The sequence below is a fragment of the Crotalus tigris genome, unplaced genomic scaffold (assembly GCF_016545835.1).
Source record: "Crotalus tigris isolate CLP2741 ecotype Arizona unplaced genomic scaffold, ASM1654583v1 scf7180000024506.1728113, whole genome shotgun sequence".
In the NCBI taxonomy this organism is placed as follows: domain Eukaryota; kingdom Metazoa; phylum Chordata; class Lepidosauria; order Squamata; family Viperidae; genus Crotalus; species Crotalus tigris.
Window position 1 is genome coordinate 389856 of NW_024100677.1, and position 15145 is coordinate 405000.

The 15145-nt window shown below is 37.3% G+C and overlaps 1 protein-coding gene across 3 annotated transcripts in view; it reads left to right on the forward strand.

The window, feature by feature from the left end:
- Nucleotides 1-15145, forward strand: part of FOXN3 (forkhead box N3) — a 224068-nt gene that overhangs the window by 187263 nt on the left and 21660 nt on the right. For all 3 annotated transcript variants that reach the window (XM_039333463.1, XM_039333464.1, XM_039333465.1), the window contains one exon: nucleotides 4185-4293. In XM_039333463.1, coding sequence (XP_039189397.1) covers nucleotides 4185-4293 — 109 coding nt within the window. The remainder of the gene's footprint in view (nucleotides 1-4184; nucleotides 4294-15145) is intronic.

Genomic DNA, 15145 nt, shown 5'->3' on the forward strand with positions numbered 1-15145 from the left:
TATTAACAAATTCAGAATAGGCAATAATGGGTTTCTATTTCACAGAGCAAGGGCCATAAACCATGGAAATGGGAAGCTGTGTTTGTAGGGGAAAAAATCTAGTTTTATTCCATCCAATTTAGCTGCCATTCTGTTGTGTATATCAGTTTGATGAACAAAATTAGTGAAAAAGAAGTTTATTTTTCATTATGGAACAAAAAATGAATAATAGATTGATCAAGCTTTCCTTCCATCTTTATTTTTTTATGTCCCCTGCAAATAAAAGCCCCGAACCTAGGTATATTTGTATCATTGAAGTATTTTTGCAACTTTTTGCTTAAGTGTATAATGATGTATACATTCTATATTATCACAATAATATACATTCTAATAAAATCACAATAGTAACTGGAAGATTATTGTGATAGCTAATTAGATATTATAGCCAATTTTTAAAGAAAATGTTGTGTGGCTTATTTTTTCCATGGACATTTTCCAACCAAGTTAGAGTATTTGCATTGGAAAATGTATGGTCGAGACTCAAATGTATCCTGTGGAAATTATCATTTCCTAAGTACAATAGTCCTTTGCCTAAACATTTCCCAATTTAAAAAAATCTGGAAAAGCCATGGTTTAAATTTGCAAGCGGTGTGGGGCTCTATAGAGTCTTCTTCCATCCAAAGAGCCTTAATAATGTGGATGTGTGTATCTATTTATTTTTGTTACAAAATATTGGAAAAAAGCAGGGATTGAGGTTGATACAAATTGGTAGGGTATGTGTGTCCTCCATTTGGCTGAGACTGGAATTTATTAATGGACATTATATATTATTGTTGTGCCTTGTAATTTAAAGTGACTGAAGGAATTAGACTATAGTTGTCCAATCTTTTGACTTCCTTGGGCCACATTGAGTGAAGAAGAATTGTCTTGGGCCGTATATAAAATAAATAAAACAGTTAATATATATAAATAACAACCTTTACTTTTTAATATTTTTATTTATCCTGTGGGGCCACATTATGAGCTGTCAAGGGCCACATGCAGCTGTGAACCATGGGTTGAGCACACCTGGGTTAGATTATGATGAAAACCTTGGCTTCTATGAAAACAGAAAAGCACTTTTTCTTTGAAATATCCTGTAACAATTTACATTATTCTTCATATTAAGCATTATTTCAAATAGCCTTTTGGTGAATATGTTGGTAATGGGCCTGGGTTTTTTATATTGTATCTGTTATAAGATTTTGTTATTCTTTATTCTACTAATTGTATGGATAGTTTAGTTTAATTTTGACTCGTACCCTCCTAGTATTTTCATTTGCTGCTGTGCGCCCGGTATTAATTAAATAAAATTTCTCAGGATTATCACCTATTTTATTGGATATTATGCAGAATAATAAAATATCATCTGCTATTACAGACATTTTTTCACAGTTCCATTCCATGTGACTACTGAAGTCCTCCCTATCTTATCAGTATTTTCTAAGTTGTATGTTTCATATCCCACATTTCTATTCAAATCACTATTATTTTATACATTGGATAAGTAGTGTTAATCTCAGTAACTACATGGATACTATAGATAGAAAGGTTTGATGTTGAGAAGTTCACATGAACTGCTGAGTTGTGTGTTGCTGCTGCTACTCCATCTGTATGAATAGGTGACTTATAGGCTAATCTATGAAAAGTTTCTGCCCCAAGTGAGAATATTGTATTGCTTCAGAAGATATTGGTTCTATGAAACAGTATATATAAATGTGATACAAGGCATATTATACATTTGAGTGAGGCTAGATTGAGAGGAATTTTTTGAGGTAGTCTTTTAATTGTAATGTAAATATTTTAGGGGTTCTGCTCTATAGTTTCTGCCTTTCTTATTTCAATGTCCTCCATTTTAGGAGTCATGATAAGGGAACCCTGAGTCCAAACATGGAGCATGGCAATTGCTGTTTGCTACCCTTGACCAAATGCACTACTTATCAGCCTATTAAGAAAGGAAGTAAAGTACTGCATAGAGAACTAATAATTGAGCCTTTGTCTCTGATAAAGAGCTTGCTTTTATGTATTAAATGACAGCTGGGAATTAATGCTGTTTGGAAAAGGTGAAACCTCATTCTAAAAACCTCCATAGATATGTAATTGCTATTGATATAATAAATACAGACCTGGGCATTTTATGGCCTGTGGGCCACATCCAGCCTGGAGGCTATCCATATCTGGCTCACACAGTTGGCGGGGGTCTCATCAGATAGAGCAGTGGGTAGGTGGGGTGGGGTGGAGTCAGCAGTCCTCCACAACAGTCCCTGTGGCCCCTTGGGAAAATTAATTGCCCACCACTAATATATACATTTCATATTTAAGATGTAGTGTTGTGTTTTTGTCTCTTCATTGTCTATAAACTTTCTAAAGCTGTTCATACTGGGAAATTCCCTAGACATGCATCTTTTCTAATACATCATAATTTTCTTTTGTTTTAAATTCCTAGGCATTCTAAAATCAAATTAATATGACTGTGCAACAGGAGAGGAGGCAGGCTTAACTGCTCTCCTATCTGGGCTCATGGACACTAAGATTACAAATAGAATATGTGTAGTTAGCAAAGGCATGAAACTTAATATAAAATTTAAATAATTAATTAGATTTAGATCCTGAGTTGCTGTGCATGAGTGAGTGAGTTTGTAAAATCTTTAGCACTTTTTTTCTTAATTAGTGATGTTGGATCAAAACCTAATGTAGCATGAAGCATTTCTAACCACCAACATGCTAGATTTTTGTCAATCCATTTATTATTCATGTGTGCATATAAACTGAAAGAGAGATGTTTCCTAAAGTTGTCAGATCCTCCAAAACAGAGATCAGCATTTGTTGGGTGTGGCATTTGAGCATGCAAATGTACTTTTGTTAGTGCAATGCCATTATTAGATACAGGCTAAACTTCCATAAACTGAAAATAGAATATTAGCAATTACCATTGTGAGGTAAGAGATACCTGCTAGCTCTTCCTCCTAGCAATATCCTTTGTATAATAGTTAAATATGTAGACTCTTACAAAATATAGTAATATTTCTGCTGCATTAGATCAAAGATCTATCATTTCACAGTATATTTTCCCAGTGGCCATTCACATGCTTATCAGAACCCTGCAAGCAAGGCATGAAGGTAGTAGGACTATTCTACCAGTTGCACATCAACCACTACTGATTAGAGGTATATGTCTTGATGAACAGCCTGATATGGATCTATGGGCTTCCCACATTTTATGTAAATATTAGGATAAGTTTTTAAATAATGTAACAATGGAAAAAAGCAATTCTATTTTTGTAACATTGTATTTAAATCGGTTTTCTTTCACTTTAATTAGATCAGATTACTTATATACTTTACATGCATTTTACTGTATTAACTGGAGTAAAAAAACAAATCACAGTAATGTATTATACATTTAAAAGATTAAAATTTTTGAAAAATATTAGTACAATTGGCATTTTAAAATTCAAGAAATTGCACACTCCCTATAGATTGTGAATACTGATTTCTCCTTCCTTTTGTGGCCTTTGAAAAAGTTTCTGTAGAGATTGCAGAATTGACTGGAATTGCAAAATTTTACAACTGTTTTAATATTTTTCCCATCATGGGAGATTAAGTCTGAATCCATTCCTAATTCAGTAGCCTTCAAAACATGCCTATAAGATAGACCATTAGTTTTAGTCCCCATTTGAGGAAAGAATACTGCTGCCAAGGGAATGTACAGTATATACTTGAATTGAATGAATTTGCAGAATTGAACTTCTCAACTAGATTACTGTTTTGTCTAACTAGTTTAGTAGTATTAGTTCTGGTTGTGATTTCTTTTTGAAGTGCTAGGCAGAGGTCTTTCCCTTTCTGCAAAGATTACTTTTTGAAATAAGTTATATCTCGAACTTCAACTTTGGAATATACGTTTTCTATTCCACTGTATCATGGCTTGTAGCAAAACATCTTACCTTAACCGCTTGGTAAGTATGTTGCTGAAATGAAGTTTGGACCAAGAACATTTCAACTGATGCTCTTAGTAAGCATTTTTCAGCAACCTTTCACAATATTTGTGTGCATACTTTGACCAGGATATATAATAACTGATAACGTCTTCCCCTGTATGTGAAGTTTGGAAAACTGGCAACTTTAATGTACAATTGATAGTCAATTTTCTTTTCGTTTGTCTTCAGTGCCACCTGGAGTGATACAAAATGGAGCTCGCATTCTGAGTAGAGGAATTTTCCCAGGAGTTAGACCACTGCCAATAAACCCTATTGGAAACATGGCTGCAGCAGTAAGGTAAGAATTCTCAAGTGCAATATCAGTAGCACTACACTTAATTGCACAATGGACTCAGTTGGATCTCCAATGTAATTTGTATTATGTCCCCAAGATTATACTCTCTGTGAAAGCCAAGAAAACTAAGAATCTTCAAATAAAAACTCTAAAAGGGCTCTAATATATTTTTAATTGATTTAGTACATTTGGAGGCATGTAAACGTGACTTAGACTCTTCAATTTATTTTCAGGTAGACCATGAGAAGACATTTCTCTGTGACATTAAACACCTGACATAAGAATCAATGTTCAGATTCATACACAATATTCACCTACTTAAGTTTGTTCCTATTTGCCTATTTTACCATTTCAATAGTCAAATCTAATTAAGAAGATAGCAGTCCCATGATCTATGTGACTATAACGTTATTTGTGTACAAATGACTTCTTTGGTTGCAGCATGTGAAAATACAGAATTTATATTTTAACTGTTACTGAAATTCTCCCAGATTATACAGTATATGTTTCTAATGCAATGCATTTTGCAGTTGTAACTTGCTTAAGCCATTTATAATTTGTTCCTTTTGCACATAGTATTTGAATGAATAGATTATGTAGCCAGTTTTTGTAACCATTTTATGTTTGGGTGTCCAAATCAAGTTACAATAGATTGAGATTATTTTAATAACGTGCATTACTCAAAAGTAAAACCAAGAGAAATTCATCATTTGACACAAAACATAATGGAGATCATGCCATTAAATTTCCTGTTGTCTTTTAAGCTTAACTACCTAAATAGATCTTTTGTTACAGACTAATCTGTAAATGGAAGTACAGTAGTTTGTGAATCATCATTGTCTGGCACTAAAATTACACAATGGAACATAGTACTTCCATAGTAACTCTTCATTTTATTCACACTTTTCTTTATCATTTGCCACCAACATTTTTTTCTTCAGCTTCTTTTTTAGAAAGACAAATTACTTCCTTAACTGCAAAATCAATACTAAGAATGACTTCAAAACAGAGTTATAGTTAGCAGTCTTAAGACGTTACGACATCCCTAAATCCCCTGCTTTTGAACATCTGAACTTCCTCTCTGTCCATGAGTTTTGAACAAATGCAGCACAGATTCATGTTATTCTAAAGTAAGAAACATGTGTTCTGTCCCAGCCTACGTACATCCTCGTTACTTCACAAAGACAACACCTCTTTTAACAGTAGACTGGAAAATAAACCGTTTTTATTTGAGTTACAGACCTGATAATTGTCCCAGAAAACAAAAGCAACAGAACACTTTTCCAATGGAGACCTTGTCCAAAAGCAAAACGGAGCACGAGTCAAACAGGAAATAACTCACAGGCAAAATAAACAGACCATGATCTCTTGACTCTGAAGTTCTTTGCAAATGATTGCCTCCAGCAATCAGCCCTGCCCACACATTCCCTTTTTGTTACGCAGTCCCCAAGGCGTGGCTTCTCACTGCTTTCTCTTCCTCCCCTGGAGTTGCCCCATTGCCTCCCTCTGTCCTACTTGTGTGACCTGTCTACATTTACGAGCATCTCTGAGATCTTACAGCTGTGCTTCCTCCAAGTCCGACTCAGCTTCCCAGCAAGCTGGCTCTGGACCAGCCTCTTCATTAATTTGTTAAGTCCTGCAGCTCATCAGAGCCTCCCTCCGACTCTTATGGCTCTCCAGGCCCCTCCTCCTCCTCCTCTGATTCCCCAGACTCAACTACCGGGATCACAGGCTGGCACGGAATCACAACAACACATGGAAATTGTATTAAAATCCCTAAAATAACAGACTGCAGTTAAACGTTGCAAAACCCTCTCCAACTCCTCCCAATCCTGATCACATATATAACATTTCCACTCTCATTCTGAAGCAACCAGCCCACCCTCCCAAATGTAAATATAGTGACCCATTATGACCAAAGAGTTGTCCACTCCTGCTTTAAAGTGTGCAACCTGAAACTGAAGAGCCATGTGGAGCCCTCATGCTATGTAGAATCATAAAGTTGGAAGGAGTAATTCAATTTATTGAGTCAAATTCCCTGCTTATTGGAGTTACCAAAGCATTCTTGAAAGATGGTTGCCTAGATGGGTTTGAACGTGGTGTAGCCAGTTAAAGAGGAGCCTACCATCTGAAAATGAAAGTAATAAAGGAGAATTTTTGAAGCTCAGGTTTGATGTGGGGGATCCTTGGTGCTCTCTGGGCTTGCTTGTTTTCTTGCAGACGTTTCGTTACCCAAACTAGATAACATCATCAGTGCAGAAAATGAAATTAGAGATGACTTTCAAGAAAGTGAAAGACTAGATAAAAGAGTGACTTACAGAATAGATGACACAGTGCAGAGACTGAAGAAAGAAACTCAAAATAATCCCACCTTGATTTTGTTTATTATAAAATTGGAGGAAAAAAAACAGTGGAAGAATCCAGTTACTATATGCTGTTACTATAAGCTACAACAACAAAAAGCTGCATTCCAGGAATCTATGCAATGTTGATGTCTTAACTGACCTAAACTTCAGAACTCTGGGATCAGCTGTATGGACAGTTGGGTATCCTATCAAAAAATCTCTTATTGTTAAGACTTGGGGGGGAGATCAGCTAGAATTTCCCTTCTCATAACTTAAATCCATTAATTTGTGTTCTGTAGTATAGAACAAGAGAGAGCAGATCTTGTTCTTCTCCTGTGACTTTCTTCAGTTATCTGAAAAGTGCTGAAGTTTTATCTCCCCTCATTCTTCCTCTTTGGGTCTAACACTTCTTTCCCCCCCCCCCACACACATGCTTCTTCAAATTCTTTTCAAAGGACAGTTTCTAGTCCCCTAATCATCCATGTTGCAATTTTCTGAACTTTTCCCATTTCTCTAACTGCTTCTTAAAGTATGAGGACAGAACTGAACATAGTACCTGAAATAGGGCCTGTCCAAAGTAGAATAAAATAAAATTTCATGTTAATTGGAAACCATACTTTTGTCAATATTTATGTTTTCATGTATATACTGTCTTTATGCCGGAAGAACATCAGGCTTAGTCTTCTCATGCATATTGGAGTTCGTAGGATAGAAGCTGAAAAGGAAGGAGTGAAAATAAAGGAGCAAAACTGAATGCATAGAAAGTAGAATAAATGAGATAAACTTTTATAAATTATCTTTCCATTGCCCAGAACTTGGCAAATTGACAAAGAAAAAATACTGCTGATATTCAGCCTCTTGTCAGTTTTCTGATAGGAATATTTTCCTGCATATGCTTTACTAGGTAGGACCACGTAATCACTCTTGATTGATTAAGTGCCATCAACTTGTTTTAACTTCTAGTGACTGCATCGATTTTCTCCTCAATTATCTATCCGTAACCTGGTCTTTCAGATTTTCCAACAATGTACTCATCACCACTGTAACTGACTCAATCCATCTTACTGCTACTTGTCCTCTTCTCGTTCCTTCCACCTTTCTCAATATTAGAGCCTTTTCCAAAGAACTAGATCTTCACATAATGTGTCCAATGTAGGATAATTGAGCCTGATCATTTGGACCTTGAAGGGGAACTCTGAGGTTTCTTTTCTTGACCATCCACAGTATTCTCAGGAATCTTCTCCAACTCCAAAATTCAACAGTGTCAATACTCTTCCTATCTTGTTTCTTCAGCATCTAACTTTCACTTCCATAAGTATGGCTTGTACAGTTCTGATCATTGTAGGAATAGGTGTATCACAGCATTTGAATATCTATTCAAGGTCTCCATGGCTGCTCTCTCAAGTGCTAGTCTTATCTGTTGTTTCTTTACTGTTGATGGTTGATCCTAAAAGACAGAAACAATATATCTCTTCAGTATTTTCATTGTCAATTCTAAGGTTGGTTGTTTTATCTATTGTTATTAGTTTCTCTGCTTTATATTTAATTCCAGTACTATTTTTTTCCATTGCTGCTTAATTTTTATTACTAGAACATGCAGATCCTTTGCATTTTTATCTATCAAAGTAGTATCCTAAGCATAGCACATTCTTTTTCTTCCAATCCAGCTTCCTTTAATATACAATTTGTTCAGCATATAGGTCAGTGGTGGCGAACCTATGGCACAGGTGCCAGAGGCGGCACTCAGAGCCCTCTCTGTGGGCACGCGCGCCGTCACCCCAGTCCTAGGCCTTCAGCTGGGTTTTATAAAATCTTTTCGCTTTAGGCCTCCGCCGTGTACAAAAAAAAAAGGTTCAATCAATCAGTCAATTTCAACTTCTCACAGGAAAAAAAAGATCTTGCAAAGTTGGAATTGATTGATTGAACTTTTTAGTCCCACCCAGTCTGTCGTTACCACATAGCCACACCCACCCAATTGGCCATGCCCACCCGGCACCCGATGATGCATAAGTGGGTTTTGGGTTGCAGTTTGGGCACTCGGTCTCTAAAAGGTTTGCCATGACTGTTTAGGGTGACCCGTTCCCTACTTAACGTTCGGGAAGCCGGGGAGCCCTTACAGGGTAGGACGGAGGAATTCGTGCAGTTCCTATCAGACAAAATCGCTTGGATTCGGACAGACCTAGACTCCAATTGGGCAGGGCCTTCTGAGATGACTGGGGCAGGTCTTAGCCCAGTTTTATGGGATGAATCTGAGTCTGTGACCGCTGAGGATGTTGACAGAGCGGTGGGAGCGATGAGCGCCTCCACTTGTTTATTGGACCCGTGTCCTTCCTGGTTGGTCTCGGCTGCCAAAGAGGTGACACGAGGCTGGCTCCAGGTGTTGATCAACGCTTTGTTGAGGGAGGGGTCTTTCCTGCAATCCTTGAAGGAAGCGGTTGTGAGGCCCCTTCTCAAGAAGCCTACGCTGGGTGGTCGTGCAGAAATATAAAAGCTTTTTGGATTAAGATATGGTGGAATATTCAGAGAATTTTTAGAAGGAGGGTAAAATTTATTCCACAATTATTTTTATTAGGTATAGTTACTGATTGTGATACAAAGGAGGTTATATTGATGTTGAACTTGATCACAGCCGCAAGGCTGTTAGTAGGACAATATTGGAAGAAGGAATCTTTGCCTACTTTGCAGGAATGGTTTCTTAAAGTGTCTTATTTGGCGGAAATGGCAAAGATTTCGGCTTTCTTAAAAGAACAATCGCAAGAGAAATTTCTTGCTGTTTGGGATAAATGGATAAAGTTTATACAATTTAAATTGGATATAAAAAAATATCATCTAGCTTTTTTATAACTTTTATTTTTATATATATATATATATATATTTAGTGTTATATTCTTTTTTTCATATAATTTTTTTAACTTTTTTTAATTAAACCTATATTCTGCTCTGGGAAGCTCCAGGGGGGGAGGGAGTGGGGGGTTTGGGGAGGGTTGGGGAAGGGTTGTTTTGTTTTGTTTTGCTTTGTTTTTGTATTGTATTGTATTGTGTTTTTTTGTCTTTTTGTAAAAATTTATAAAAATTTTTAATAAAAAAAAAAAAGAAGCCTACCCTGGACCCGGCTGACTTAAATAACTCCTATCTCCCCTTTTTGGGGAAGGTTGTAGAGAGAGTGATGGCGCTCCAGCTCCGACATCTCTGGATGAAGCGGATTATCTAGACCCTTTTCAATCTGGCTTCAGGCCCGGCTTCAGCACAGAAACTGCTTTGGTCGCGCTGATGGATGATCTCTGGCGGGCCCGAGACAGGGGTTATTCCTCTGTCTTGGTGCTACTTGACCTCTCAGCGGCTTTTGATACCATCGATCATGGTATCCTTTTGCGACGACTTGAAGGGGTGGGAGTGGGAGGCACCGTTTTACGGTGGTTCTCTTCCTACCTCTCTGGCCGGTCGCAATCGGTATTGGTGGGAGGGCAGAGGTCAACCCCGAGGCCCCTTGAATGCGGCGTGCCGCAGGGGTCAGTCCTCTCCCCCCTCCTATTTAACATTTACATGAAGCCGCTGGGTGAGATCATCAGACAGCACGGGGTGAGGTTTCATCAGTATGCTGATGATACCCAGCTATATATCTCCTCCCCTGCTCTCTCAGTGAAGCGGCTGATGTGATGGGCTGTTGCCTTGAAGCCGTGAGGGTCTGAGTGGGGGTTAACAGACTCAGGCTCAATCCTGACAAGACCAAGTGGCTTTGGATGTTGCCTCCCAAGGATCATGTCAACTGTCCAGTGTTGACTCTAGCGGGGGAAAATATACCCCCTTTGGAGCGGGTTCGCAACTTGGGTGTCCTCCTTGATCCACAGCTGAATTTGGAACATCATTTGATGGCTGTGGCTGGGAGGACCTTTGCACAAGTTCGTCTGTTGCACCAGTTGCGACCCTACCTGGACCGGGAGGCTCTCCTTACAGTCACTCATGCCCTTGTCACCTCACGTTTGGACTACTGCAATGCGCTCTACATGGGGCTACCCTTGAAAAGTATTTGGAGACTACAGTTGGTCCAGAATGCAGCCGCGCGAGTGATAGTTGGTGCTCCTCGATACACCCACGTTACACCTATCCTCCGTGAGCGCACTGGTTGCCTATTGGTCTCCGGGTCCAATTCAAGGTGTTGGTTATTACCTTTAAAGCCTTATATGGCTCAGGGCCAGGCTATTTGCGAAACCGCCTACTACCTCATAGTTCTCTTCGTCCGGTTAGATCCCACAGGCTGGGCCTCCTTCGGGTCCCGTCGGCTAAGCAGTGCCATTTGGTGGGGCCGTGGAGGAGGGCTTTCTCTGTGATGGTGCCCACGTCTTGGAACCAGCTCCCCCCGGAGATTAGGACCGCTCCCACACTGTTGGTTTTCCGCAAGCTGCTTAAGACCTAGCTTTTCCGGCAGGCCTGGGGTTTATAAAATCTGACCCCTGAATGACTGTTATTGTACTGTTTGTTTTGTTATGTTTTATGTTGTTTTTATTGTTAGCCACCCAGAGTCCTGCAGGAGTGGGGCGGTTTATAAATTTTAAAAATAAAATAAAATAAATAAAAATATAGGTTGAACAAACAAGAGGATAGTATATAGCCTTGTCCATTCTTTGCCAACATGAAGCCAGTCTGTTTCACCATGTTTTTGCCCCTACCATGGTTTCCTGAACTGTATATAAAGCTCAAAAATTACATCAATTATGACAGCATAATAAAAATGCATACATACAGGAAAAACCGTATGATAATTTTCATCCTATGAAGACTTTCTCATAAGAAAAGAGCTAAGTATAGCAACTAATGTATTTGTTTAAGGCATTTAATGCCAAAAAGAAATCTTATCATAGCTTGAAACATAGAAATATAGAAAATTGATGGCAGAAAACTTCCTAGTGGTCTTCAAGTGTGCCCTTCAAATTTATTTGCTTTTTGTTTTCTTTTAAATTTTGTGTTATATTTATTATTTTGTATTTTATTTATTTATTATTTATTTTTAATTTTCATCGGGTGATGAACATGTGTTCAAAACTTGTTTAAACTCAGTTACTGATGATTAACTCACTATCTCTCCTGGAAGTTGGTTCCAAGCTTCTGCTCTTTCTGTGAAGTAATACTTTCTAACATTACTTTTTAACTTACCTCCTCTCAGCTTGAGGTTATGCCCCCGTGTTCTTGATTTATGTTTAATATTGATAATACTGCCCTCTAGAACCTTAATCACATCCTTAATATATTTACAGGTTTCAAGTATCTGTAGTCCTAATGTTTTAAAAAAAAATCAGTTCCGATTTTTTTTCTGCAGTTCCTATGTGAATCATGGAAAAGATATAAGGCCTTAGCTGCTGCCTGGAGTGGGCATTGATGTGGGCCTTGGATCAAAATATTCCTTTTCAACCTCTCACAGTACATTAATCCTATACTTCGTTTGAGGAAACTTTCTTAGTTTGTGAAGGCCTCCTGGGATGTAGTACTCCATGTAGTAGTGTTGGTTTATTTAAGGTAGAGGTTAGTTCCACCAATCTTGAAGGAGACAGTAGTATATCTCTTCCTTAAGCAACCATCACTAGATCCAGCACTTCTAAATAATTTTTATTCATTCCCCAACTTCCGTTTTTAGTGGTCAGATTACACTTCAGTGAGCCCTGGAGAAAACAAGTTATTCGGACTCAGATCAATCAAGATTCACACTAGGTCACAGTATGGAGATAGCATTCGTTGCACTTGTGGATGATCTCTGATAGAACATGGGCAGAGGTGCTATAACTCTCTCAGCTCTTTTTGATCTCTCTTTTTGATATCATTAGTGAACAAATGATGGGAAATTTTACAATTCAAATTAGAGCAGAAATGAAAAAGATTTTGGAAGAAAATAATAAGATTTTGAGGCAAGACATAGTTTTGGCTCTAAAAGGAGTTGCTTCTGTTCTTGAAAAGTTGAATTCCCATGTGGAAGAAGTAGCTGAAAAAGTGGAATTAATGGAGGGGAAAATTGAAAGTATGGAAAAAGAAATGGAAAACGAGATTCTTATGCTTCAATATGGTCAAATGGAATACGCCTTAAGAATTAGGGGCTTGGAAGAGTCCTTGCAGGAAGATCTGAAAGAGATGGTTGCAAAGGACTTTGCTGTAATTTTGAATAAAGAAAAAGAAGGAATACTTAGTGAAATTGAAAAACTATTTAGAGTTAACTCTGCGGTGGCAGTACAAAAGAATTTGCCAAGAGATGTGGTAATTTACTTTGGGAAGAAATCTTTACGCAATGAAATTATACAAGCTTTTTATAAGAAGAGATTTCAAATTGCTTCACAAGATGTTATAATTTTAAAGGAGATCCCATCAAAAATTTTAAGAAGAAGAAAGGAGTTTGCCTTTTTAGCAAATGAACTTAAAATGAGACGAATTTCGTTTAGATGGGATGTTCCGATTGGAATGGTGGTGAATTACCTGGGAATATGTTATAGACTTAATACTGTTTCTCAAGCAAAAGATTTTTATACTTCAGTATTGGGGGCATATCCATCTCCATCTATTAAGTTCAAGACTTTGGAAGAAATGGATGTAGAATTACAGTTTGAAGACTCTAAAATTGGGCAACCCCTGTTTAAGAGATCTCAACATGTTCAGATTGAGGAGCAGGAGACAACTTGTGTAGCACAAAACTGTAAAGAAAAGCAGCAACTGAAGAAGAGTAATGAAATTTCACATCTAGTGATTGCTGAATCTGCGGGAGAAGCAAGACCTATAAATCCTTTGGAGCAATCTTCAAGGATGGAAGGGTCATCTGAGACGAAAAAGGGGAAATTTCAGCCTGAGGGGCGTCAACAAGTTGAGAGGAAGGGGCAGAGGAAAATCTGTGCAACATATAATTGTAAAGAAAAAGACCAACAGAATAAGGAGCTTAAGGAATCCCCACATGTACTGGCTTCTGAGTCGTTGGGAGACTCAGAAAATTTGGAGCAGCTTTTGAGGACAGATCCTAAAGCATTTGTTTTAAGCTTTATAACGAAAATGAATAATCGAGGCTGATAATAATAATATCAGTATGATAATGAATGGAGAATCAAAATGGACAATTGAGATTGATAAGGACTGGGTTTTTTGTGGTTGCAACTTGTTATTGATGAAGATTTGAATATCTATTGTGTTTATGGTGGATGGAATTTGTTATAGTGTTTTTTGTGGGTGGAATTTGCTATAAACTGTCTACTTTGGATGGAATCTGATAAGATTTAAATGAGTATAAAGGTGTCTTTTTTTTTTTTTTTAAGTTTTAAGTAATGTATAAATTTGTGTTCTGGGGGAGTTTATGAAAATGATAATAATATTTATGATATTAGAAGGATTGGAGTATATTACAATGTGTTTAGTGTTTGGGTGGGGTTTTTAACGTTTAAAGTTTTAAGTAATGTTTAGATTTGTGTTTTTGATTGACTATAATTTGTTTGTTCTAATGTTTCAAGTTCTGATTGTTTAAATTTGTGTTTTGGAGGGACTATAACTTGTTGAACTAAATGTATTTAGATTTGCTTATGATTTATGCTAGACTTTATATGGTAGTTATAGATGTTTAAAGAAAGCAGTGTTTAAAATTGTGTCTTGGAAGAAACTTATGTAGAAGGATGGATAATATTATAAGTAAGATTAGAAGATTTTTAGAGTATATTATAATGTGTTTATTATTATTTTCTAGAAATAATTCATTTAATTTAAGGTACTTAGGATGGTTTAGGATTTATAGGTGTTTTAAGTTTTATATGTGTTTTAAGTTCTTTTTCTTTTTTTTCTTTTGAAACATTTTGGATAAGCCTGTAATCAACTCTGGAAGGTTCAGGGGAGGGTTAGGGAGGTTTGGGGAGTTGGGGGAGGGTATGGGTGGGTGGGTGGGTTTGGGGAGGGGATTTATTTTGTAAAATGTTAAAAATTCTCAATAAAAAAAAAAAAAAATACTGCCCTCTAGAACCTTAATCACATCCTTAATATATTTACAGGTTTCAAGTATCTGTAGTCCTAATGTTTTAAAAAAAAATCAGTTCCGATTTTTTTTCTGCAGTTCCTATGTGAATCATGGAAAAGATATAAGGCCTTAGCTGCTGCCTGGAGTGGGCATTGATGTGGGCCTTGGATCAAAATATTCCTTTTCAACCTCTCACAGTACATTAATCCTATACTTCGTTTGAGGAAACTTTCTTAGTTTGTGAAGGCCTCCTGGGATGTAGTACTCCATGTAGTAGTGTTGGTTTATTTAAGGTAGAGGTTAGTTCCACCAATCTTGAAGGAGACAGTAGTATATCTCTTCCTTAAGCAACCATCACTAGATCCAGCACTTCTAAATAATTTTTATTCATTCCCCAACTTCCGTTTTTAGTGGTCAGATTACACTTCAGTGAGCCCTGGAGAAAACAAGTTATTCGGACTCAGATCAATCAAGATTCACACTAGGTCACAGTATGGAGATAGCATTCGTTGCACTTGTGGATGATCTCTGATAGAACATGGGC